The 25,166-nt window shown below is 53.0% G+C and overlaps 2 protein-coding genes across 2 annotated transcripts; one reads left to right on the top strand and one right to left on the bottom strand.

Annotated features, from left to right (window-relative positions):
* Positions 1-3,395: 3,395 nt before the first annotated feature.
* Positions 3,396-18,724, top strand: SV2A (synaptic vesicle glycoprotein 2A). Its single transcript, XM_084769829.1, has 13 exons — positions 3,396-3,526; positions 6,995-7,973; positions 9,248-9,428; positions 10,520-10,671; positions 10,964-11,097; positions 11,949-12,038; positions 12,222-12,332; positions 12,523-12,611; positions 13,239-13,403; positions 13,573-13,706; positions 15,973-16,179; positions 16,691-16,850; positions 17,271-18,724. The coding sequence occupies exons 2-13, from the start codon at positions 7,352-7,354 to the stop codon at positions 17,452-17,454; spliced, it is 2,229 nt and encodes a 742-aa protein (XP_084625955.1). The 5' UTR covers positions 3,396-3,526; positions 6,995-7,351; the 3' UTR covers positions 17,455-18,724.
* Positions 18,725-20,836: 2,112 nt separating this feature from the next.
* Positions 20,837-21,737, bottom strand: BOLA1 (bolA family member 1). The gene is made up of 2 exons (XM_084769830.1): positions 21,590-21,737; positions 20,837-21,328 (listed from the first exon to the last, which is right to left on the bottom strand). The coding sequence occupies exon 2, from the start codon at positions 21,323-21,325 to the stop codon at positions 20,903-20,905; it is 423 nt and encodes a 140-aa protein (XP_084625956.1). The 5' UTR covers positions 21,326-21,328; positions 21,590-21,737; the 3' UTR covers positions 20,837-20,902.
* Positions 21,738-25,166: the final 3,429 nt, after the last annotated feature.

Here is a 25,166-nt window from a genome sequence, read left to right on the forward strand (position 1 = left end):
CTTTGTGAACTAACTTAAGAGAAGCCAGGTATTCTGGGAGGGTGGTAGAAAAGAGGGAGGGTGTTTACATTGTCAAGGTTTGCTTTGAAAGTCGCTGCGCTGCAGTGGGTTACCCCCAGTGTCTGCACTAGAGCGGTGGTTTCTTGGAATGGAGCCTGTCTTCTGGTTATAACCTGGGGACACTGACAACGGAAATAAAGTGTCTGGTGTTCTGTCAGCAAAGAGTGCCATGCACGGAGGACTCCCTTGTGCTGCTGTCTGGAGTTCAGCTGGAGTGTCGTGGGGCTGCTGGGATGAACTGCTCAGTCCACACACGGGGCCTCCACGCAGCCTTGAAACAACAACCAAGGAGGAGCAGAGAGTACAGTACAGCTCTTATTTAAGTGTTAGCACATATATATGTGTGTGTGTGTTTGCTTATATTTAAAAAGTAGAGCAACCACCGGAACTTATCCCTAACGTTCAGACGGAAGCTTTACTTGGTTTTTCTGAGCTGGGCTTTGTAGCCCTGGCTCTCCTGGAGCTCAGATGCTCCTGCCTCTGCTGGGGTTAGAGGTGTGCAGCACCACCGTGCTCAGCCGAGGCTTCATTTCCCTGCTGCGGCTGACATGCCTTTCACTTGGAGTCATGTAAATGTCTCAGACAATAAATGTTCGTTTTCAGTACGTGAAGTTTATTTCTTACTGCGAGTTTTTGCTCACAGTCTCGGTTCTTCCAAAGGTTTCCACTCGAACCTTTTTTAGTTCCTGCAAAGGCTCTGCTAGTGGTCAGGATGAGCACAGCAAGTGTTACTGTCAGAACTGACACAAGATAGTTACTGAAACAATGTTTTGGGATGAAAGATAACCTAACTTGGTCAGAAAGTTCAGGAAGACTTTGTTAGGAAAAGGATGATGTCTGAATGTAGTCTTATGGTCATTTAGATGGTCTTAATGCCAGGCATGGTGGCGCACGCCTTTAATCCCGGCAGAGGCAGGAGGATCTGAGTTCAAGGACAGCTCTGGCCTACTTCTGGGACAACCAGGGCTATTTAAAGATTCTGTCTCAAGATGATGGTCTAGCTCTAACCCTAATACAAGCTGGGCTCAAGCCAGTAGAACGCTGGAATTAAGGGGTTGCCACTGCTCCGGGCTGAAGCTTATCTTAAAAGGTTGAGTTTGCCGTCAGAGGGGTGGATACTGCATGAAAGCTGTGTGGTGGTGAATGCCGGCTGAGGTGGGGGGCGGCTACTGGAGGCTTTAGTGCTTTTCAGCTTGGTCACTGGTGACCATGGAAACCATTCAGAACAACACTAAGGTAAAAGGGAGGATCTGCTTCACCTGTGGGCTGTCAGCTCAGGAATTGTAGCTGCCCTAGTTGGTCATCAGACATCTAGGCAGGTGGGGACAGACTTGGACTGGAGATGTAGACAGAGCAGCAAAGTTGTGGGGCTGCCTGGTGTGAGCAAGGCAAATGTGCACCTAGGAACTGGAAGAGCCAACGTGGGCTGAAGAAACCAAGTGCTAACTCTGTTCAGGGCACTGGGGAGGGTAGGTGGTGAAGCATGTGATTTAAGTCTTCACTTGAGCCAGTGGTGGCGCACGCCTTTAATCCCAGCACTTGGGAGGCAGAGGCAGGTGGATCTCTGTGAGTTCAAGGCCAGCCTGGTCTACAAAGAAAGTTCCAGGACAGCCAAAGTTACACAGAGAAACCCTGTCTCAGAAAACAAAAGTTCACTCGGAATTTAAAAAGAAACTATATATTTCCCCATTTTTGGAGTGCTCGCAGTCCTGGGGGCCGAGTTACATCACTGCCCTCCTAATATAGGGTCTCTCACTAGATGGCCCTAAGCAGCCATAGAACAACCTGTGATCCTCCTGCCTCAGCTCCCTGACTAGCTGGGACGACATGCTTGGCACTGCCACCCTGGGCAATAAGTATGACAGTCAGTACAGAATCACCCAGAAGAGAAGAAACAGCTTCTTGTCAGCAGGGCTGGAGCCTGCTGGGGAGTAATGTGTTTAAATGAAAAGATGTAAAAACCTTAAGAAGGCTCATCAATGAACGGCTGGTAAAGGGCCAGTCCCTGAGGCCCGTGTGGGCAGAGCTGTTCCCTGCACCATCCTGGAAAGAGCACTTCAGCCAGCCGACTTAGAGTACCTCAAGAGCACTGGCAAGGCTTCCCAGACTGTAGAGGTGGGGCCCAGATCCCTGCCAGGAGAGTTTTTGGATTCATTGGCACTCTAGTGGGGATGGCCAGATGCCATTAAAGATACACATCCTCTCGCTCTCTCATACCACTGCAGCTACACTGACATGGTCGAGAATGTCCTAGACACAAAAAGTCTTCAGTCTGGGTGACAGCTAGTTTTTAAGGTAAATTATTATCTGTTAGGTCTTTAAGGAAACTGTGATCATTATTGACCCAAGCATTTCTAAAGTTGAGCTTTGGGTCCTACAAAACTTAGGCCCAGATCCCTAGCATAGTAAACTCAACGTGTCAAATGTCGCCTGGGAAACCCCTCAGCACCCTGGGCCCACGCCTAACCGAGCTGACTTACACAGCATTGCGTCTAAAAGAGACTCCGAGTTCCAAACACACCACAGAGGCAGAGGACGGTGTATCCCAAGCGGACATCGGGGATAAGCCTTGGTCAGGGCTCTGTCCAGACAATCCCCAGGTCTTCCCTGGAGTGGACGGGCTCAGGGTGTGCATCCTCAAAGACCGTCACTCTTCCATCTGTCAGTCCAGGTTATCTGAGAGAGACACGGGAAAGATGTGAGAAAAGGGCCCAGCCAGTTCACTCCCTGCCCTGGGGGAGGGGGGCGTTAATTGATGGGGCTTTGTTTTTTGAGTCACTGGAGCTAGTGGATGGAAAGGGAAATGTCCAGCTAATCAGACTTGTAAACAAACAACCCCCTTGGCCAGCTAGCCTCTGCTGCCAGCCGCTGAACGGCGGGAGGGAAGGAAGGACGGCCTTGTACACACCCAGCCTGGGTTGTGTTTGGAGACAGGTGACAGCCACCCAGGAGTCACTGACTCTGGCTGTTGGGTACAGGAACCACACCTGATTATCTCTGCACCCTCTCACACAGCCAGGTGGGCTGCGGTTTTGGTGGTGGTGGGTGGGTGTTCTTATTCCAGGCAGCAGGGTAGATGGGGAGGGGGCTGTTTTTAAGGCGGCAAGAGCAGCTGGGACTCCTGGGTTCTGTCATCTTTTGCTAGGGAGGAAGGGGCTGAGAGAAAGACTGTCGCCCTGACAATCCCCACCAGTCCCTTCATCTTTTCTTCCTGTGTCCTAATTCCCCTCCCCATCCTCTTTTCTATCGCCACCCCCCCCCCCACAATGGTCTCTCCCGATGCTCACTGGCGGCGGCGGGGCGGGGGGGGGGGTGTCGGAGGCGGGGCCGGAGCGCGTGCGGGGGGCAGGTCTGCAGTGCCGCTTCCCCTGGTACGAGGAGCAGTCGCCGCCGCTGCCGCCTCAGCCCCGAGGCTGGACCCCCCTCCCTTACCCGGGGACTCCCTGACCCGGGGAAGCCAGCTCAGGTGAGACCCCTCTCCTCTCACCTCCGCCCCGCCCCAGGCAGAAGCATCCTTGCCTAGCCTTGCAGCCATTTTATCTCTGATGCTTTGCTTATGGGGAGAGGGTGACTGTCCCCGCTGTAGGGGTGAGGGTGGTGACGGTGACGGTGATGGTAGCGGCTTGGGGAGTGGGCCGTTTATTTCAGTTGCTTTGAGAATATACATGAATAAATAAATATATGTGCACCTACACATATGTATATGTATGTATAGACACACGTACATACATAGGTACATCTATATATGTGAGGATTTTTTTTTCTCCCTTAGCCTAAGCCCCCATTATAGTCTTTGGATATAAACCTGGTGAGGGGTTGTTAGGTAAGCTGAGGTTCCCTCAAACTCCATCCCCTCTTCACCTTAATAATGTACGTGCTCCCCCCCCCCCCCATGATAAATGACCTTGGCTGAGGCCGGAGAATGAGTGCTGCCTCTCTTGCCTGCACTTGGGTGGGTTAGGGGACAGTGAAGTCAGAGCTGGTGAAGAATAGAAGGAATAAAACGCCGGAGAGAGACCCAGTGGGAAGAAGCAGCCAGGTGTTAGGTGTTGGGGCTTGGGGCCCGGAGGCAATCACCGAGGTGGGCGGGGGAGGGGTGTGCAGGTGACGGCGGGCACCTGTCCAGCAACAGGACCAAGGGTGGGAGCAGCGGTGTAATTAGTCCCAGCGCCTCACGTTTTGTACCAGAGCTGAAGCCGGGTGGGGGTGGGGGGTCCCCGCAATCCTGGTAGAGGCGGTCCCTAAAGCCTGTGTGTGTGTGTGTGTGTGTGTGTGTGTAGTGTTCCCTGGCCTCTGGGTGAGCATTTCTTCCTCGGTGTGTGTTCTCAGCTGACACCTTTCCTCTCTGACAAAACTGGATGCTCCCACCTTCCAAACCCAGGGGTAGATAGTAGGGGTGAGGTTCAGCCTTGTTGGCCCTGTGGAGGGGTAGGAGGGTCAGTTGTCAAGCTGTGATGCAGGAGGGGTGCTCTGAAATCTGCCCCCCACACCCTACCTTCCTGTCCCTTGTCCTTTTGCATGAAAACCTTTTGAGAAATGTCTGCTTCTTAATGACCTTGTCACTTCTTCATGACTTGGGATGGGCTGAAAACCTGGGTGGCCTCCAAAGCAGGAGCTTTGACTAGGGGGCTAGTCCAGACCTGAGCAGTTGCCCTTAAAGGAAAGGCTTGCTTCTGAGGCCCCCTTCCACACTTGCTCCCTTTCCACCTTCTGCAGAAAATGTGGACACGTTTCTTCCGGTCAGGTGAAGCAGCCAGTCAGCCTTAAAGGTCTCTGGTAAATCTGAGTCTGGTCTACTTTAACTCCACCTCTCCCAGTGGCCGTCTCTCTTCCTCAGGCTCAGCCACTCTGCGCTGCTTTGCAGGGCTAAATATAGCACCACTTCCTCACCAGCTCAAAGAATTTGTCTTCTTTCTCTCTCCCTCTCCTGGGCTTGTTGGCCCTGGGGGAACTGGCTGTTGAGCCACCATTTACTGTTTTGGCTGTGCGAGCCTTTCCTACCCACATGCTCACCTCTGAGAGGTAAACAGGGTCAACAGGGATGGGAAACAGCTCCTGGTGGGTCCAAATGCTTTCCTTCAGGGCTCGAGGGGAGGTCATGGTTGGGAAAGAAAGGGAGGAACACAAACTGCCTTGCCCTGAGGACGGCTAGTCCCTGAACCATGACGAAAAGGTGACATGGGGGCCACTGCTTACATCTGTCCTTGCCACCAGTGTTTCTTTTTTCAATGACATGGCTTTATTTACCCTTTTCCACTAGTGTGTGTGTGTGTGTGTGTGTGTGTGTGTGTGTGTGAGAGAGAGAGAGAGAGAGAGAGAGAGAGAGAGAGAGAGAGGGAGGGAGAGATATTAGCCCAGGCTCTGGTTGGGTGGGAGCAGACATTACTTTAGGGGAAATGATGTTGCTCTGAATCAAGGCCTGTGTCCTCTGCTGCCATGAAGGAGGTTATGCTACGCGTCTCCCTTTGGGGGACGTCTTGTTTTGTTTTGTTTTGTTTGTTTGTTTTTGAGGGGAGGCCCTAGGTCCCCTTCATTCTCCTCCTGCTGCCTACGCAATGCGGTATTTGTGGACCTCTTTCTCAATGGCTCCTGTAGAAGCAGAGGGATTAAGGGGGATTAGGAAGGGAGCCCCTGGAGGAATGAGGCACAAGAGAGACCTTAGACTCTCACTCAGCCAGGCACATTGGTTCCCACCCCACCGGCGAAAGGGGGTCTATACGTGACATTCTGAAAGAAGGGGGCAGGGGCGGCTGGTTGTCTCCTTACTCAGCTCATGATCTTTCTTCTTGGCCCTTCTTTCTACCCATGTCCCAAGTCTTCCTTTTGGGGTCTTTATCCTGTTGGTCTACAAATATAATATAACTGATTCCATCTGCTGAAATTAGTTTAAACACTGAGTTCTTGGGAGGACCCTGGGCACCAACAGTCGAATACGAACCTCCGTGTGGCCTGCTGCTTCTTTCACAGTTTATTTTTTCAAAGATAATAGGGGAGGAAGCAAACTAATATTCATAGAATAATACTGAGGTTAAGTTTAACAACTCCGAGAAATGGATTTTCCCAATTTAAGTGTCATCAAGTTAGACAGAAGGACACTAAGGCTCAGGCAAGTCGGGGCAAGTAAGTAGCAAGTTCGCATCCAACTGGTATTCTTGGTGGTGTCCATTTCTGCTGTCCCCCCTAAGGAACACACAGAGGTGACTTGACTGAGGGAGGGGAGGTCTTTGGAGGGAGGGCAGGGCAAATCGCTGTGTTCCTGTCAGCACAATACTAGAGCTAACATCCTGTGGTATCATGAAGCCCCCACTTCCCACCCCCCCTTTAAAAAAATTATTTATTATGTATACAGTGCTCTGCCTCCACGTACACCTGCAGGCCAGAAGAGGGCATCAGATCACATTATAGATGGTTGTGAGCCACCTCGTGGTTGCTAGGAACTGAATTCATGACCTCTGGAAGAGCAGCCAGTGTCCTTAACCACGGAGGCATCTCTCCAGGCCCATGTCCCCTTTTTAAGTGAGAGGGAACCATGTCATAGTCATGTAGCACTTAAATCACGTCTGCAGGACTCAGGAGGCTGAGCTGGGAGAAATCTCTCCTTGGAGAGACGTTGAAAGAAGAACAGTAGAGGCCCCGGCCTTCAGATCGCCAGTGGACGGAGGAGCCTGGGTGGAGGGCTTTTGGAAGGGCAGATAGACGACCAATTCTCCAGAAAACACCGTGGCTCTGCCCTCCGAGGTCAAAGCATAGGGACTTGTCTACCCAGCCCCACAGTTGGCCCAGACCATCGTCCCTCTATCATGGCTGGTGGCCTGAAATACAGAGACCACCTGGACCACGTGGTCTAGGCGTGTCTCTGGGTTGAGAGCGGTTCCATGCTGCCCCTCCCTCCCTCACTAGCCTGGTGAACTTTCTTTTTCTCTCCTTTCCCTAGGTCTCCAAAGGCTTCAGGAAGGGAAACAGGCAGTCCTCCCCGAAATACCGTGGCTTCTCAGTTTAGCCTCTCTAACCTGGCTCCCCCTTCCCACCCCATCCTCCTCCTCCCCCTTTCCCTCCCCCACTCACCCTCCTGAACCGGGTGCAGAACGAAGGTCTTTCCTCCCTTCTCCTTCTGGACCTCACTGGCCGGGCCTCAGTTCCTCTTATTCTGAGCCCAAAAGATCTTGGAACACATTTCATCCGAAGAGGGGGGTCTTCTTGACCCCACAAGCCGTTGAGCGAAAAGACCAAGGGAAAAAAATAAAGAAGTAGAGGGTGAGGTAGATCCAGCAAGGTGCCCCAAAGCCCCATCATGGAAGAAGGCTTCCGAGACCGAGCAGCGTTCATCCGCGGGGCCAAAGACATTGCCAAGGAAGTTAAGAAGCACGCGGCCAAGAAGGTGGTAAAGGGCCTGGACAGAGTCCAGGACGAATATTCCCGAAGGTCCTACTCCCGCTTCGAGGAGGAGGACGACGATGATGACTTCCCTGCCCCCGCCGATGGCTACTACCGCGGAGAAGGAGCCCAGGATGAGGAGGAAGGCGGAGCGTCCAGTGATGCCACCGAGGGCCACGACGAGGACGATGAGATCTACGAAGGGGAATATCAGGGCATCCCCCGGGCAGAGTCTGGGGGCAAAGGCGAACGGATGGCAGATGGGGCGCCCCTGGCTGGAGTGAGAGGGGGCTTGAGCGATGGGGAGGGTCCCCCTGGGGGCCGGGGGGAGGCGCAGCGGCGGAAAGACCGGGAAGAATTGGCCCAGCAGTATGAGACCATCCTTCGGGAGTGTGGCCACGGCCGCTTCCAGTGGACACTGTACTTCGTGCTGGGCCTGGCGCTGATGGCCGACGGTGTAGAGGTCTTTGTGGTGGGCTTCGTGCTGCCCAGTGCTGAGAAAGACATGTGCCTGTCTGACTCCAACAAAGGCATGCTAGGTAAGAACCCTGCAAACACCCGTTTGTAGGAAGCTGCCCCGTCCCACTAGCTTTGTTGTAGTTAGAGGGCCTGCTGACGCTCTGCACTCCATCCACCCACAGACACCCTCCTCTGGAGTGTAGCTGGATTGTCTGAGTGGGCGGTAGCTTGCCTGACTGCGGATATGGCCGTGGTGGGTTGGGCTACTGTTCAGTACCTCTTCAAAGTTTTCCACCCTGTTGTCTTTGCCTGGCTGCAGAAAAGGGCAACTTGGAAATGCCTTGGCACACATGGGGAGGGTCCATTTGGGGTGATGTGGGTTTGGACACCTCAGGCAGGAGTATCTGTGGTCCAGGAATATCTCTGACGGCCTTTCCTAGAAGGAGCAATCCCGTAGGCTCACTGAGCAATTAGAAAGGGCTGGCTTTGCCACGGACAGGTAGGTATGTCTGTCTGCCTGCCTGCCTGCCTGCCTGCCTGTCTGTCTGTCTGTCTGTCTCTCTCTGGCTTGGTTTGGACATTGATAAAAAAATGCAAACTTTGGAGATGATTTTAAAAACCAATTCCAATTCTGGCTTTAGGAAAAGAAAACAACAAGCTAGGGAATTTTAGGACCCCAAGTATTAGGACTAGAAGGATAAAGAATAAACTTTGTGTTGGAGACCGTTTCCCGAGGAACAAGAGACCTCCTCCTTTGAGGGCATCAAAACTAAGAGAGAAAGGCCAGGTGTGGTGTGAACACCATTCGTCCCAGACCCCAGGAGGCAGAGGCTGGCGGATCTGTGAGTTTGAGGCCAGTCTAGTCTACACAGTGAGTTCCGGGCCAGCCATGGCTACGTAGTAAGACACTGTCTATAAACAACCACACACACAAAACCCCAAACACCTTGGAGGGTAGAGAGGATGGGGGCCATTTAGGAATCTAGGCAGATCCATTTTACTTTTATGGGAGTTAAAGATGAGTATTATGTGCCCTAGAGGGAGGAAGGGAAGAGGACGGAGGAAGAGTCTGGTAGGGATGGGGGAGGGGAGCAAGTAAGGGTTTTTCTCAAATGTTTGCCTCCTTGCCGTTGAACGGCTGGTCTGCGGTGATTGATGACTGTCCATTCCTTTGCTCACACACCATCCTCGCTCATTGTTTCTCATCTCTGGGTTGTCTTAGCTAACATCTGGAAGCCCTTCCTGATCAAGTCTGCGCCAGGAGTTTCAGCCCCTACAGCCGGGGCTCCAGTACAAGTTGGCAGGAGAATGGAAACGTGCCTGCTGACGCCTCCCCTGATTCTGCTCTCCACAGGCCTCATTGTGTACCTGGGCATGATGGTGGGCGCCTTCCTCTGGGGAGGCCTGGCCGATCGGCTGGGCCGGAGACAATGTCTGCTCATCTCGCTCTCTGTCAACAGCGTCTTCGCCTTCTTCTCATCCTTCGTCCAGGGTTACGGCACTTTCCTCTTCTGTCGCCTGCTCTCTGGGGTCGGGTAGGTGTCCAAGTGGCAAACCCCTTAAAGGCAGACCTGGGTCGCTGTAACACGCTCCTGGAACTGTCAGGCCCTTGACCGTGCCTAAATAGGTGCGGACTAATGAAATGAACACCTCCCTGCCTTCCCCCCCCCCCATTCTTTCAGGTCAGCTACCGCTGTGGCTGACATCCGGAATCCTGTGCCTGCCTCGCCCACCCCTGAGTCATCCAGCTTAGCTCTAGCTATTTCTGAGGCTGTCTACACAGAGGTCCAGTGGGCCTCAGCCTTGCCCCTGGACTCAGGTGCTCCCTGGCGTAATCCCCTCCCAGAATGTACATTCCCCGCCCCCTGAATTTGTCAACAAACCTGCTGACACCCTCTTTGGCAGAATCTGGAGTCTTACACATGCCTGCACCTACAGTTGCCCACCTACCACCAGGCTCTCACTGGCTGTCTCCATGTTTGGCGGTTGTTGTTGCTTTCGCTTTTTTGGTTGCTTTTGTTTTTTGTTTTTATGGCGGTTCCTATACTTGCCCGCCCCTCCCTCCCCAGACTCTACTTTGCCCACCTTTTCTCTGTGGAGATTTTTGTTGTTGTTTTCTGACAGCGTTACTATGTAGGCATAGCTGGCCTGGACTACATTTTCTGTAGATAGACCAGGTTAGTCTCAAATTCAGAGACCTGTCTGCCTCGGCCTCCTAGGTGCTGAAGTGAAAGGCGTGGGCATCCATCTCAAAGGCTTTTTTGTTTTGTTTTGTTTTTGAGTTTTTAGCTAGGTAGGATCTTGCTATGTAGCCCCGGGTGGCCTGGAACTTGTAAATCTCTTGCCTCTGCCCGCTGGTGCTGGGATCACAGGCTGAGACGCCACATTCGACAACTTTTTCCCCTTTCCTTGTGACCTTGCTTCCCTGTCAACTCCTAGCCGCCTTCAAGGTTTAGGCTTGCTCTTTCCTTGACCTGTGACCTGCTCACCTGCTTCCTGCCATCCTTAGAACGGTGGCTCGGTGGCTGATGGAGATGGAGATAAAAGAGGGTACTGAGCACCCAGAGCCTGGGGTAGGGGACTGAGGCCGTGGCTGCTTCCTAACGTCTGCGTTTGAAATGCCCAGGATTGGCGGCTCCATCCCCATTGTCTTCTCCTACTTTTCGGAGTTCCTGGCGCAGGAGAAGCGTGGGGAGCACCTGAGCTGGCTCTGCATGTTCTGGATGATTGGCGGGGTGTATGCGGCTGCCATGGCCTGGGCCATCATTCCACACTATGGTGAGCAGGAGTTCCCCAGGCTCTGTGTCCTCCCAGCAACGCCCCCACCGCTGTGCTCCCTGGGAGGGCTCACTCTCTGTCCTCCCAGCCCCCTGCTGTGCTCCCTGGGAGGAGTCACTCTCCATCCTCCCAGCCCCCCTGCTGTGCTCCCTGGGAGGGCTCACTCTCTGTCCTCCCAGCCCCGCTGTGCTCCCTGGGAGGACTCACTCTCCATCCTCCCAGCCCCGCTGTGCTCCCTGGGAGGGCAGCCCTCAGCTTCTGCTTCTCTGCTGACTCTGTGACTGCCTGCCAGGGTGGAGTTTCCAGATGGGCTCAGCTTACCAGTTCCACAGCTGGAGGGTCTTTGTCCTCGTCTGTGCCTTTCCCTCCGTGTTTGCCATCGGGGCTCTGACTACCCAGCCGGAGAGTCCTCGCTTCTTCCTAGAGGTGAATGGGTTGTTCCAGTGGGGTGGGGGGGGGGTGAAAACGCTTGCTGTGGGGTCGGTGCACTCTTGCGACTGCTTCCTCCTTCCTCCAGAACTCTGGGGGGCTTTATCTTGCTTCCTTTGTTGAAAAATGCGTCTCTGGAAGGGTTTGGAGAGGCCGGGAAACCGGCTCATCTATGGTAGCTTAAGATTCTGCAGGTTCGCATCTCTGTGAGTTCGAGGCCAGCCTGGTCTACAAAGCGAGTCCAGGACAGCCAAGGCTACACAGAGAGACCCTGTCTCAGAAAAAAGAAAAAGAAAAAGAAAAAGAAAAAGAAAAAGAAAAAGAGTCTGCAGGCTCAGCAGGAGGGTTGGCGCACGCCTTTAATCCCAGCACTCGGGAGGCAGAGGCAGGCAGATCTCTGTGAGTTCGAGGCCAGCCTGGTCTACAAAGCGAGTCTAGGACAGCCAAGGCTACACAGAGAGACCGTGTTTCGAAAACAAACAAACAAACAAACAAACAAAAATTCTGAGGCCTCAAGTTGGGATCCACCCTTACATCTCTCCTCTAGCTATACCTGGCTCCAGCAGATCAGGGTGTGGCTTCCCTTTCTTGTCTGACTGGAGACACCCCCCCCCACCCATCTTTGCTGGCATCTGTTCCCTTCAAGTCCCACTACCACCCCAACTCTTGCCCATTCCTTGTGGCACCCCAGCTTGGACCGATGTATATTCCCGTAGATTAGGACTGAGAGGGCGCTGGGAGCCTTTTTTGCATCTCAGGACTCTAGAAGCCAGATTGAAGGGGCAGGCTCTGTACTGGGACCCGGGAGCCCCGCGTTCCATGATGAGAATTCTGTCTGTCGGTTCTAGAACGGGAAGCACGATGAGGCCTGGATGGTGCTGAAGCAGGTCCACGACACTAACATGCGCGCCAAGGGCCATCCTGAGCGAGTCTTCTCGGTAAGCTGCAGCTCCTTCCGCCCGACCCTCCAAACCCCCACTTGGACCCTTTTGGGTGTCACCCATTTTCCTAGATGTCTCAGACCACACTGTAGTCCGGCGGACGTTCCCAGGGCCCTCAAGGGGCCCTTGGCGCCGGCTGGGGAATGGTGTGCCGCAGCTCACCCCTTTTCTTCCTCCCAGGTCACCCACATTAAAACGATCCACCAGGAGGATGAGTTGATTGAGATCCAGTCTGACACCGGGACCTGGTACCAGCGCTGGGGAGTCCGGGCTTTGAGCCTGGGGGGTCAGGTAATGGTGGAGAGAGAGAGAGGGAGGGAGGGAGGGAGGGAGAGAGAGAGAGAGAGAGAGAGAGAGAGAGAGAGAGAGAGAGAGAGAGAGAGACACGAAGGGCGAGCTGAGGGAGGTGGAGAAATGAAAAACCCAGAGGTCTATCTACAGTTAGTGCGGCCACCTTCTGCCTTCACTGTGCCCCTTCCAGGTCTGGGGGAACTTTCTCTCCTGCTTCGGTCCAGAATACCGACGCATCACGCTGATGATGATGGGCGTCTGGTTCACCATGTCGTTCAGGTGAGGGGGGCGGGGGGACAAACGACGTCGTCTTTCAGGCGTGGGAGCTGAAGTGTGGCTGTGCGCGGCTGAAGAAGAGTGTTGAGATTGGGAACGGAGGGCAGGTAACGGGGAGGGTGCTGTCTTCGCATCCTCTGGACGCTTTATCCAGGGTCTCTACTTCTTCAACTCATCAAACTCGTAGCGCAGGCCGACAGGTGTTCAGTTTTCACCCCGCGCAGACGGAGGCGGCGTTCCGGGATAAGTGCGCGTGTCCCGGGCCTTAGCGCGCTTAGTGCGCAGTGTCACGAATAGATAAAACTAGCCCTTCGGTTAGTGCAATGGCGCCTCAGTAGGTCAGGGCGTCATATCGTGGGGACACGTGGAGCTCTGTGGGCGGAGATCTAAATCCTCAGAGTGAACCGGAGTAAGACTGGCTGAGGGGCAGACGGAAGAGGAAATGTCTGGGAAGAAGGGATGATGGGTAGCAGGGACGACCCGAAAGTCCCCAGAGTCACGGTAACTCGGAGGGCTGTGCGTGGGACGAGGCTGGCGCGGAGCCCCTACACGGCTGGCCTGCGCGTCTCTCCCTCTGACGGGGCCCTGGCGTCTCAGCCGCCGCCTGATTTCATGCCTTTGACTCTCCAGCTACTATGGTCTGACCGTCTGGTTCCCTGACATGATCCGCCATCTCCAGGCTGTGGACTATGCAGCCCGGACCAAAGTGTTCCGCGGGGAGCGCGTGGAGCACGTGACGTTTAACTTCACGCTGGAGAACCAGATCCACCGAGGGGGCCAGTACTTCAATGACAAGTATGCGGGGGGGGGGGGACTTCTCCACGTCACTCTTCCCTGTCCCTTCTAACTTCTTAACTCTTTGATGAGTCCGAGTCCCAGGACCAAGGTGGTTGGGGGCAAAGCCTGTGCGTTCTCGGGGTCCGTGATCTCACGGCTTGGGGGTCTCATCACGCCGGTCCTGCAGGTTCATCGCGCTGCGCCTGAAGTCGGTGTCCTTTGAGGATTCCCTGTTTGAGGAGTGTTACTTTGAAGACGTTACATCCAGCAACACATTCTTCCGCAACTGCACATTCGTCAGCACCGTGTTCTATAACACCGGTGAGGCGGCCCGCGGGTGTCTGTCAGCCCAGGAGCCTGGACCGTGATGAAGGGAGCTGGGGGCTTCCCTGGAGCCCTGGGTCACTTACTGGCTACCACCAGTGCTTTGGGAAATATGGGTATTTTCCTATGACTATCTGAAGAAAACTTCCTGCGTCTTTACCTTTAGTGGTAATTATAGTCTCAGAGAGGTAATGTTAATGTGGCTTTGAAGAAGGTACGCTGGGTATTGGGAAAAGAAAAACAATAAAAAGAGATATTTAATAAGGAAAAGGTTGGGAGCCATGGCGGCAGTCTACTTCTCAGCTGGGCCTAGTGGCACAGGCCTGTAAGCCCTCTCTTCAGGAGGCTGAAGTAGGAGGATTGAAAATTGTCTGGGCTACAGAGAAAGTTTAAGGCCAGCGGCTCTCTAAGCTCCCGTCTCAGGTGAAAGCATATTTGGCAAGGCTGAGAGTGTAGCTCAGTGGTGGAGCGCTTGCCCAGCTTGTGTGATGCTCTCTAGGTAGTGCGCTCTGGGGGTGGGGGTGGGGGGTGGGGTGGGGGGGCACACGTCAGCAGCTCAGGTTCATGGATAGCGAAGTTTAAGAGCAGGTGAGCCTACGCGAGGCTCTGTCTGCTTGTAAAGTAGATGGTGCTAGGGAGACAGCTCAGCAGTTAAGAGCACTTACTGCTCTTGCAGAGGACCTGGGTTCAGTTCCTAGCACCCACATGGCAGCTCACAACTGTCTGTAACTTTTGTTCTGGAGGAGCTAACAATTGTCTTCTGGCCTCTGAGAGTGCATGGTGTACACACACACACACACACACACACACACACACACCCCAACACACACACACACCCCAACATATACCCCACACCAACACACTCCCACACCAACACACACCACACACACCACACACCAACACACACACACACCAACACACAGATACACACACACACATACCTAAGGTAAATCTTTTAAAAATATGTAAGAAAAAAAAACCTGACCAAGTGTGGTGGCCCAGGCCTTTAATCCTAGCACTCAGGAGGCAGAGGCAGGTGAATCACTGTGAGTTTGAGGCCAGCCTGGTCTACAAAGTGAATCCAGGACAGCCAGGGCTACACAGAGAAACTCTGTCTCAAAAAACCAAAAACTAACTAACCAACCAACCAAACAAACAAACAAAACACATACACACAAAAAACCCTGAATCTGCTTTTTAAACAAAAGGCTGAGTTTTATGTGCTAAACTGAAACATCTCACATTTTGTTTTGTTTTGGTTTAGTTTTTTGGGTTTTTTGGTTGTGTGTGTGTGTGTGTGTGTATTTATTTTACATATGAGTACTCTATTTGGATGTATGTCTGCATGCTGGAAGAGGGCACCAGATCACATTAGAAAGGGTTGCGAGTCACCATGTGGTTGCTGAGAACTGAACTCAGGCTCTTTGGAAGAGCAGGCAGTGCTCTTAACCACTGAGTCATCTCTCCAGCCCCTTGGTTTGTTTGTTTTCAGAAATCCGCCTGCCTCTGTCTCCAAAGTGCAGGGATTAAAGGTGCCACCACCACCTGTACCTGCCCAGCTAACATCCCAGAGAAAGAGAGAGAGAGAGAAAGAGAGAGAGAGAGAGACAGACAGACAGACAGAGACAGAGAGAGACAGAGAGACAGAGAGAGAGAAAGAGAGAGAGAACTTAAATTTTTTTAAGAATTAAAAAAAAATTTGCATTGGTGTTTTGCCTGCATGTTGTCTCTGAGAGGGTGTCAGATCCTCTGGAACTAGAGTTACAGACAGTTAGGACTTGCCATGTGGGTGCTGGGAATTGAGCTCAGGACCTCTGGAAGAGTAGCCAGTGCTCTTAACCGCTGAGCCATGTCTCCAGCCCTTAAATGTTATTTTGTTTTGTTTTTTGAGTCAAAGTTTCTCTGTGTAGCCTTGGCTGTCCTAGACTCACTTTGTGGACTAGGCTGGCCTTGAACTCACAGAGATCCACCTGTCTCTGCCTCCCGAGTGCTGGGATTAAAGGCGTGCGCCACCACACCCAGCTTTATATGTTATTTTTAATGTTTTCTTCAGAAGCAGTTGCTAAGCCAGCAGCAGGGCTCTGTTTTAGCCAGCTCAGGTGGATAGAAAGGATGAGCAAGAAGCAAAGGCTAGTCAAGCAGCAGATACTGAAAAGGTTGCTGGTTCCCATAGTGATGGTGACATCTGATGCTTTGCGATGAGTGCCAGGGTTAATGCTAAGAGAGGTCCCTGACTCACGTTCTCTGAACCCTGACCTCCTAGACCTGTTTGAGTACAAGTTTGTGAACAGCCGTCTGGTGAACAGCACGTTTCTGCACAACAAGGAAGGCTGCCCGCTGGATGTGACAGGGACGGGTGAAGGTGCCTACATGGTGTACTTTGTCAGCTTCCTGGGGACACTGGCAGTGCTTCCTGGAAATATCGTGTCTGCCCTGCTCATGGACAAGATTGGCCGGCTCAGAATGCTTGGTAAGAGGAGGAGGGCTGGGTGTCGGCGGCGGCTGCAGGCCGTCAGTGGCCCCTCACCACCAGCTGTGGAGGACATGGGCCTGAGAGCTGCTCCAGCTGTGGAGGACATGGGCCGGAGAGCTGCTCCCTCTCGTGTTTTGTTTGGGGGGGGGGTGTGCTGCAAAAGGTGGGGGGGCTGGCAGAGAATGCACTCTAGGGGGTTAAAGCGGTAGGTAGGTAGGATGACGGGCAGGGTATGTATAGATTTTGAGGTTCAGCCCACCTGGGGCAGGTTACACCCTGTGAGCTCGGACCTGCCACACAGGAAGGGAAGTTGGCCCTCTCCTGGAGGGGCCGATGTCTGCTCACAGTTGGTGCTGGATAAATGGCTGCCACTGCCACTGATATTAGCAAACATGGGGGTTGGGGACAAGTGAAAAGCCTTCTTTGCGGGGTGGTGGTGGGGGTGCTGCCTTGGGAAACAGTGGTCTGGCGGCAGGCCGCGTCACTGCTGCTCTTCTCCTGGCTCCAGCCGGTTCCAGTGTGATGTCCTGCGTCTCCTGCTTCTTCCTCTCCTTCGGGAACAGCGAGTCAGCCATGATCGCGCTGCTCTGCCTCTTTGGCGGAGTCAGCATAGCGTCCTGGAATGCGCTGGATGTGCTGACTGTTGAACTCTACCCTTCGGACAAGAGGTAGTGTGGTGGTGGTGGTGGGGAGGGTAGGGGGATGGGGTGGGGACAGGGAGGAGGTTTAGGAGCTGCAGGACTGGGGAGAGGTCCTGTGAGGTTGCGGGCTGGAGGGATGCGTGAGGTGGTCCTTAGGGATGTAAGGTTGGGGGTAGAGGACACACATCCCTGCTGAGCTTTTCCTTAACAGTTGGGAGCTTCTGTATTCGCTTCTTGCTCTGCTGGTTACTAACCTCATACTTCTGTCTCATTTCTCTCTCTTCTCCCCGATTAATCTGTACCCCCCCCCCCCCCCGCCCGCCCTTGCCCCCTCCTCTCACTTCTCCATCCTTTCTTCCCCCCACTCTGCTTTCCCATCTGCCTGACTTCCTTCTCCTGGGTCCTGTCCGCCATGTGGCTTGCACGCACTTGGGGCGTCCTGAGCAGGACCACCGCCTTTGGCTTCCTGAACGCTCTGTGTAAGCTGGCAGCCGTGCTGGGGATCAGCATCTTCACCTCCTTTGTGGGGATCACCAAGGCTGCTCCCATCCTCTTTGCCTCGGCTGCCCTCGCCCTTGGGAGCTCTCTGGCCCTGAAGCTGCCTGAGACCCGGGGGCAGGTGCTGCAGTGAGGTGAGGGGTGCGTGTGGCTGGTCTCAGGGGCTTCAGGGACGGCAGGCACACTGTGAGGCCAAAACTTCCTCTTATCCCTACCCTGCCCTGCTGTCCTGGTTCTCACTCCCCTGTGTATGGTGTCTTAGCTGTGTGCGCCTGTGTGCATGTGTGTGACCCTGATGCGATGGGCAGGGACTACAGGGAAGGTCCCTTCACCCCACTTTTGGGATGAGGCACATCCCCACCTGCTGTCACCCTCGACTTTTGCACAGAAGGCTGAGCTGCACCTTCTCTCCCGCAGTGTTAGTGGGGGGCGGGCACCCTTGTTTCCCTGCTCCAGGGGTTCCAGAACCTCTGCCTTCCCCTTCGTTCCTGCTGCCTAGGCCCTGGTGAACCACAGGTATGGGGTAATATGGGGGCTGAGGCTTGGACCAAAAGAACTTCTTGAGTGGGAAGGGCCTTGGGTGCCCTCTAACCTCCCAGGGGCGCCGGAGGGTAGCAATAAGCCTCAGCCCTCTGGCCTCCATTTTCACCTCAATTCAGGCTGCAAATGTGAAGCCTGGGTTTTATGGAATTGAGTTTTCTGGTTCTTATTTATATATAAGTTCTGAGGCAGCTTAGGAGGACCGTGTGTGGATGTGTACATACACTCATGGATGTGTGTGTGTGTGTGTGCGCGCGTGTGCCTGTGCGCCACAGGGCAGGGGTACCACTATACTGTTCAGATATAAGCCAAGGATAGTAGTTTCAGTGAACACACACACACACACACACACACAACACTGTTTTTCTGTAGTACCTCCCAGAATCTCTCATCTGAGTTGGGGCTGGGAGGGAGACGCCCTAGGCCAGTCTGAATAAAAGTCCTGCAATCTAGGGGGGCCGAGGGCACAGGACAAGGCCCCACTCTCTCTTTCCTCTAGAGAGGTTGCACCCACTAGCCACAGCCCTCCCACCTGAGCTGTCTGCACAGGCCGCGAGCCAGAGGGAAAGTAGAGTAACCAGCAGACCCAAAAGCACAAGGGGCTGGGGCCGGAAGCAGGGGCCCTTCCCACAACCCTTCTCAAAGAGGTCGGGCAGAGGGACCCCTAACGCAGGGACCAGAAGCCTCAGTGTCCCCACCATGCCCTTCCACAGAACAGCCTCTGTAGGTAGAGCCGCCCCTGTCCTACCCTACTCTCTGTGGCTGCTTTCTTTGGTACCCTCTTCCCGTTCCCACTGTAGCTGTGATGTGTTGTAGTTTGTAGCTGTTTGTAAAATGTTAAAAAAAAAAAAAGTTAAAAGGAAGTAAAAATAACCACACACACACACACACACACAAAAGAGAAGTCCAAATTCACCCTTCCTCATGCTGCGTCTGGTGCCCTCAATCCTACGGCCATTCCCGATCTTGTAACACTGGACCAGGTGGTGACTGTTTAACTCTGCTGTCTGTGCTCAAAGGACTGCCTTGTCCCCCAGTGGCTCCCCCGTGTACGATTGTGCCCCCTCCTCTCACCATTCCGTGGCTGGACGTGGCCCTCTCCCTCACATCCCCAGGGGAGACACATCCACCTTCTTGTCCCCTGGGGAACCCTAAACCTGATTCCATCGATGTGAAAAGTGAAATGAAAAATACTGCTGAAAAATAAAGGGAACAAAACCCTTAAAATTAAAAGCGCTGTCTGCTTCTTGGCATCTGCCAGCACATCTACCTCCACTATGACGGTCTCGGGAAGATAAAATAGTGTTGGCGGAAACAACTCCCTCCCCAAGGCCAAAAGTAAACACTCCCACTATTATTGACTTATGGAATGGGGTATTTTGTTTTATTTTATTTTTTTAATTTTTCTGTTTATTCTTTTTTTTTTTTCTTCTCGAGACAGGGTTTCTCTGTGTAGCCTTGACTGTCCTGGACTCACTTTGTAGTCCAGGCTGGCCTCGAACTCACAGCGATCCACCTGCCTCTGCCTCCCGAGTGCTGGGATTAAAGGCGTGCACCACCATGCCCGGCTCCTACCTTTTGTTTTAAAAAAACATTTACTGATGGCGGCTAGAGAGGTGGCCTTGTTACTCTTGCAAAAAGCAACACAAACACCTGTATTTTGCACATGAGCATTTTGCCTGCCTGGGTGTTACGTGCACCACATGTGCCTGGTGCCCATCGAGGCCAGAAGAGGGCATCAGACCCCCTGAAACGGGAGTTAGTCGGTTGTGAGTCACCGAGTGGGTGCTGAGGACCAAAGCTGGTCCTCTGAGGAACAGGAAGTGGTTGCCCTGTCGCTCTGGGCCCCAATTTTAAGCAGCATCTTTTGGGAATTCCTACTGCCCGCAGCCTGGCCCGGATCCCCCCTTTATTCAAGTCCACTGGTGCTTTAACCAAGCCACTCCACACTGCTTTTTTCTTTCTTTCTTTTTGGAGACACTATTTAACCCTGGAATTCGGTGAGCTCCGCCTGCCTCTGCTCCTAATGCCCAAACAGGTCCAACCCAGAAACTTTATAGTCCGAAATGGACAAAAGTACATATTCAGACATACATGTCTGCGTTGCTGGGACTAAACCAGGCCTCCATACAAGCTGGTCAAGTGCTCTCACACCGAGCTGCACGCTCAGCCCACCGCATGCTCCACATAAAGGCTACTGGAAAGTCCCTCACGAGCGTTATCCGAGCTTTCCTAAAAAAACTAGGCAATGAGGGTCTGGAGAGATGGCTCAGAGGTTACCCCTCCGGAGGTCCTGAGTTCAACTCCCACAACCACATGGTGGCTCACAGTACACGTGTGTGTGCGTGCAGGTAGAGCTCTGTATATGTAATAATAAATAAAACAAAAACAAAAGTAGGCAGCGTTTGTTTCCATTCTTTTACTGCTTCAAATGCAGGAATTTCCTCCTTTCTGGGTTAATTTTGGTGTCCTTGCAAAAACTTAAATACTTCACTTTCTCGCAAATCTTTTCTCTAGTTTACAATTTTCTTCTCACAAAAAATTGCCGGTAGGGGCCTAACAGCTGCGTAAAACGGATGACCTACCTGAGTTCAATTCCCAGAACAGAACGGTGGGGGTGGGGGATGATTCCCAAAAGTTGCCTTCTGACACACAACTGTGCCGTGCTGTCATGTTACCCCGCCCCATCACATACACCATAATAACATGCAGCTCCAACTTAACAGGTATTAAGGGCACGGCTTGGACCTCGCGCAGCGGCGGCGGCGGCTTCTCTTTACTATCACAGCCCTGTCCGAGTCACCAGGACCCGGCTGTCTTTCTCTACTCCAGCCCAGGCAAGGGCAGCTACGAGTGGCTGCTCTCTCCCTGGGCTAGCTTAGTTTCCACCTGCCAGGGGCGTCTTTGCCTCTGCATGGTGTTTGTTAAGCGCAAAGGAGCGAGGGGTTCTGGCCCTTACAAATCAAGGTGTGAAGTAGCGGTGACATAGTAGTTTATTCTCGGTCCGACCCGTTTGGATCGTCGCCCTCCCAGTCCGGGTATTAAGAGCTCCCTCGAGTTTTCTTGCTCCCACCTAGGCACGGGGGGCTAACGTCCAACTGCGGGTTCTCTCTCCACTGGGCGGGAGTTTTCGCCTGGATGGCCAGCGCGTGTACCGGCCCAGCCAGTTCCTCCGCCAGTGCCTCGTGGACCAGGCGGTGCCGCTGCAAGGGGCTCATCCCCTCGAAACGAGCGCTCACCACCGCCACCCTGAAATGCGTCTCGCTGCCCGCCGGGACGGCGTGGCCGCCGCTCTCGTTGCGCAGCTCCAGTACCTCGGGGCTCAGGGCTTGCTCCAGCTTGGCGCGGATGGCGGCTTCCACGGGGCCACCGGCCGCCGGTCCCGCGCCGTCCCGCGCCAAACACGCGCCGCGCGCGGCCGCCATGGAGAGCGCGCGCCGGGCCAACTGCTGCGCGCTCAGCATCCGCTGCAGGGAGACAGGGGAGGGTTGGCTGGGTCCACGCGCCCTCCCCCAGGCACCCAACACCGGCACACCCGGGATCCGCCTCGGCCCCGCGTGGCCCGTTAACGCGGAGGGACAAGGCTGGAAGGAACCGCCGGGGCGCTGGGCACTAAGGACACGGGAGGGGGGGAGGCACATGGCTGGGAGCTGTGAAAATGGAGCATGTGCAGCTTGGTCCTTTTGGCTGAGTCAGAGCCCTAACGTCCCCCTCGGAACGTTTGGTACCTTTGTGCTGGCTCGATCTCGCTACAGACTCTTCCAGGCGTACGAGGTCCACGCAGTCGCTGCGTCTAGGAAATGCGTTTCTGGATGCGTCTGGCAGGTGTTACGTAGTACCCAGAGCGTTCATGGGAATTGTAGTCCCCGCTACTCCGGCGAGGTCTGCGAGGTCGGGGAGTTAGAACAACGCAATGAAAACAGAAGGGATTTCCTGCAAATTTGAGGTTGTTGCACCAGATTCGTTCTTCTTGTTCTTGTAAACTCAAATAGCTTTAGTCCTTTAATAACTACTTAAAAACAAACAACGTCTCATGTAGCCCAGACTGGCCTCTACATTTCTAGAATGCCTGATCCTCCTGCCTACCTCCTACACACTGGGATCACTGTCCTGTGTCACTCATAGGATGCTCCCATAGTAAAATCAGGCCTCCTATGGGAGTTCAGCGGGCCTTGCTCTCAGGGGAGTGTCTGCTGGGACAGCCTATCTCCCATGATAATCTGTCCCGCCTGAAGAGGATAATTCGAGGTGGGGGAGGGGGGAAGAACATAAAGGCCCTCAGTAGCCCTCTAACTGCTGCCTCAACTTCCTCATTCCTAAGGCCCTCACACGTCCCTATGCAGGGTCCTACAGACCCCTTCATTCCTGAGAGAGACAGGCTGCCCCTCTAGGTCTGCGTGCACGGGCACTAATAAACAGTTTCATCTGTTGGTGAGACTCTGGTCTCTTTCTGCTGTCTCTTTACTCCTAAATCTATCAGTCACCACCCCTGGGTCTCAATTACTCTATTTTACACCCAGGTAAACGGAAGCCTGTTTTATAAACCAACCACGCAATTGTTGTGGGCTGGACCAGTGTCTGGAGGCTTGAAAAATAAAGGCAGGCCCTGCTTTTAGAGTCTACAGAACACTGGAGAAACATGAGAGGAACACTGTGCTGCTGCTGGTGCTGCTGCTGGTGCTGCTGCTGGTGCCGACTGTATGGTGAGTCTGCACACGGCTACTGCAAGCACATTATCCAGACCTGGGAACCAAAGAAACATGCTGATTTATGGAGAGAGCAGCCCAGGAGAAACAGCTTTCTTCTATCATTCTGGTCGGTGTGTGGCAGCTGAATGAAATGACGCAGCCGCTCCCGCGGATGGATGAGGGGAAGGTTTTTATTGTTCCTATGAGGGGGAATACAGCTGCAGGCATTTGGGAGAGTCTAAGGCAGGAAGTAAAAATAGCAGACTGAACATGGGCTGTGAGAGTGAGAGAGGAAGAGAGATTGGATAGACAGATAGACAGATAGACAGATAGACAAAGCACCAGGAGAATCAAGAGACCTCATGCCCCAATGGCAGGGTTATAGTATATAGCAATCAGAAGGGGGGCCGGGCGCGGAGGGGAAGAGAAATGAAGCCCCTGGTGCCGCTTAGGGTGGGGGTGGGACGAGCCGAGCTGCGAGGAGTCACAGGGACAGAGTGAGCCCTGCAGCCAGCGCGCACTTTGGCATAAATAGGAACCACAGTTAGCTATTTGTCCCACGTTTCTTTGGGACTTGACAGTAGCAGCCTTGTTGCTGGCTGTGGGGTCGTCAGCCCTATGCTGTGCAATTGCAGGAGCCTGAGGCGCTCTTGTCAGAGGCATACTTAGGCGAGGTCAGCTTTGTACTCGTACTTTTAAAAATCTATTTTCATTTTGGTTTCTTATATCTTTTTCTCTCTTCTCTACAACCTTACAACACCCCAACACCAGAAGGTTAGTGAGGAGAAGGGACATAGTTTTCCTTAGCTACTTCCTGCTGGTTAGGGTCGTCAGGGAAAATTCAATCTTAGTTTCAGGACATCTCCAACTTCTTCCGTCAAACTGCATCAACAGCAACCAGGAGCAGCAGGAGGGTGCAGAGGGGGGAGCAGTAGTCTTATTTCCGAGAACCCCTGTCTCTCTCTGGCCTCTGGCATTTATCCCCTCTCCAGAGTCCTCAGAATTAAACTCTCTGCGCCTGGCAAACAGCCCCTCTCAGAGCCCCCACAGGCAAATAGTCTGCTGCTGTGGACAACCTGCGTCAGCCCCACATCCTACACCTGGGAATAAAACAAAAACATGTTCGCATAACATAACTGAGTTTTTAAAGACACCAAAACTTTCCACTGCACAAGCTCCTGGCTTTGGTACAGAAAAGAATCCCAGGTCAGTCAGCATGACGCAGAGGCGGAGTCTACTTTGCTGATTTTATTATCGCTTGTCTTTTTCTTTTGGGACAGTTGTATTCGCTACATAGCTTTGGCTATCCTGGAATTCATAATGTAGACTAGGCTGGCCTCAGCCTCATGGAGATCCTGCCTTCCAAGTGTTGGCATTAAAGAGATACACCACCACGCTCAGCTAGAGGTGGAGTTTATTAAGAGATTTTAACACTGATTTAAGTGGAGAAGTTAACTCAAGTGTGGAGGAAAAGCCAGTACACACAAGTGTGGACTGTGAGCTTCTAAAGGGGGTTGGTACGTCTTTACATTTATCAGCCTTTATATAATTTAGTGGCTTTCGAAGGGATCTCTAAGGGTTGCTAAGGACTTTAAATGTGACCACAGTGTGGTTTCTGAGATCCATCAGATGGCATTACAGCCGATAAGGTAAAACCCTGTCATGAGGTTTCGACAAGTGAGTTAAGATATGCTTTTATAATTCCAGCACTCGGGAGGCAGAGGCAGGCGGGTCACTGTGAGTTCAAGGCCAGCCTGGTCTACAAATCGAGTCCAGGACAACCAGGCCTATACAGAGAAACCGTGTCTTGAAAACCCAAAACCCAAAACCAAACCGAAACAAAAAGATATGCTTTTACTACAAATACATCTTTGTGTGTGTGTGAGTGAGACTTTCAGGAATTATGTTTTTACAGCATAGAAAGGCACGTAAGGATACGTATGCTTAGGCTGCAAGCCTGACCCAAAACTATTTTACCATTACTTGGAATATCTCTGTGTAAAAGGAATACTGTTCCCATGTAAGCAACCTTCTTGGTAAATGTTAACCGTATTGAAACGTCACCACAGGTGGAGAGAAACCTCACTGGGTTCTCGGGGAGGCATGCCTTTGCCTTCCCAGGTTCCCTTTACTTTTTCTGCTTTTCTTTCCTTCCTCAGTCTCATGTGCAAAAGCCCCGGGGCCAGAGCTTTGGCAGATTTACGATGTGGATAGGTACGGGTGGAGCTCTGCGGGCAGAGATGATGGAAATGATACTTGGGGAGTGCAGGGAAAACGTCATTGTCTCCAGTGACTAAAGAATTAAAAGGCGGGCGTGGTGGCGCACACCTTTAATCCCAGCACTCGGGAGGCAGAGGCAGGTGGATCACTGTGAGTTCGAGGCCAGCCTGGTCTACAGAGTGAGTCCAGGACAGCCAAGGAAGGCTACACAGAGAAACCCTGTCTCGAAAAACCAAAAAAAAAAAAAAAAAGGCAGAAAAAGTTCAAAGTCATGCAAAGCCAAAGTTGTTGGGGTTTTTTGTTGTTGTTGTTGTTTTGTTTTGTTTTTTAGACAGATTGTGTAGCCCTGACTGTCCTGGAACTCACTCTGTAGACCAGGCTGGCCTCAAACCCAGAG

The sequence above is a fragment of the Acomys minous genome (assembly GCF_964271855.1).
Source record: "Acomys minous genome assembly, chromosome: 19".
NCBI lineage: Eukaryota > Metazoa > Chordata > Mammalia > Rodentia > Muridae > Acomys > Acomys minous.

Bases quoted from the DNA above. Each gene is read 5' to 3' on its own strand.
- SV2A (XM_084769829.1), top strand. From the start codon at position 7,352: ATGGAAGAAGGCTTCCGAGACCGAGCAGCGTTCATCCGCGGGGCCAAA. The intron at 7,974-9,247 runs GTAAGAACCCTG...TGCTCTCCACAG, and splicing joins CTCCAACAAAGGCATGCTAG to GCCTCATTGTGTACCTGGGC. The intron at 16,180-16,690 runs GTAAGAGGAGGA...TCCTGGCTCCAG, and splicing joins TGGCCGGCTCAGAATGCTTG to CCGGTTCCAGTGTGATGTCC.
- BOLA1 (XM_084769830.1), bottom strand. From the start codon at position 21,325: ATGCTGAGCGCGCAGCAGTTGGCCCGGCGCGCGCTCTCCATGGCGGCC.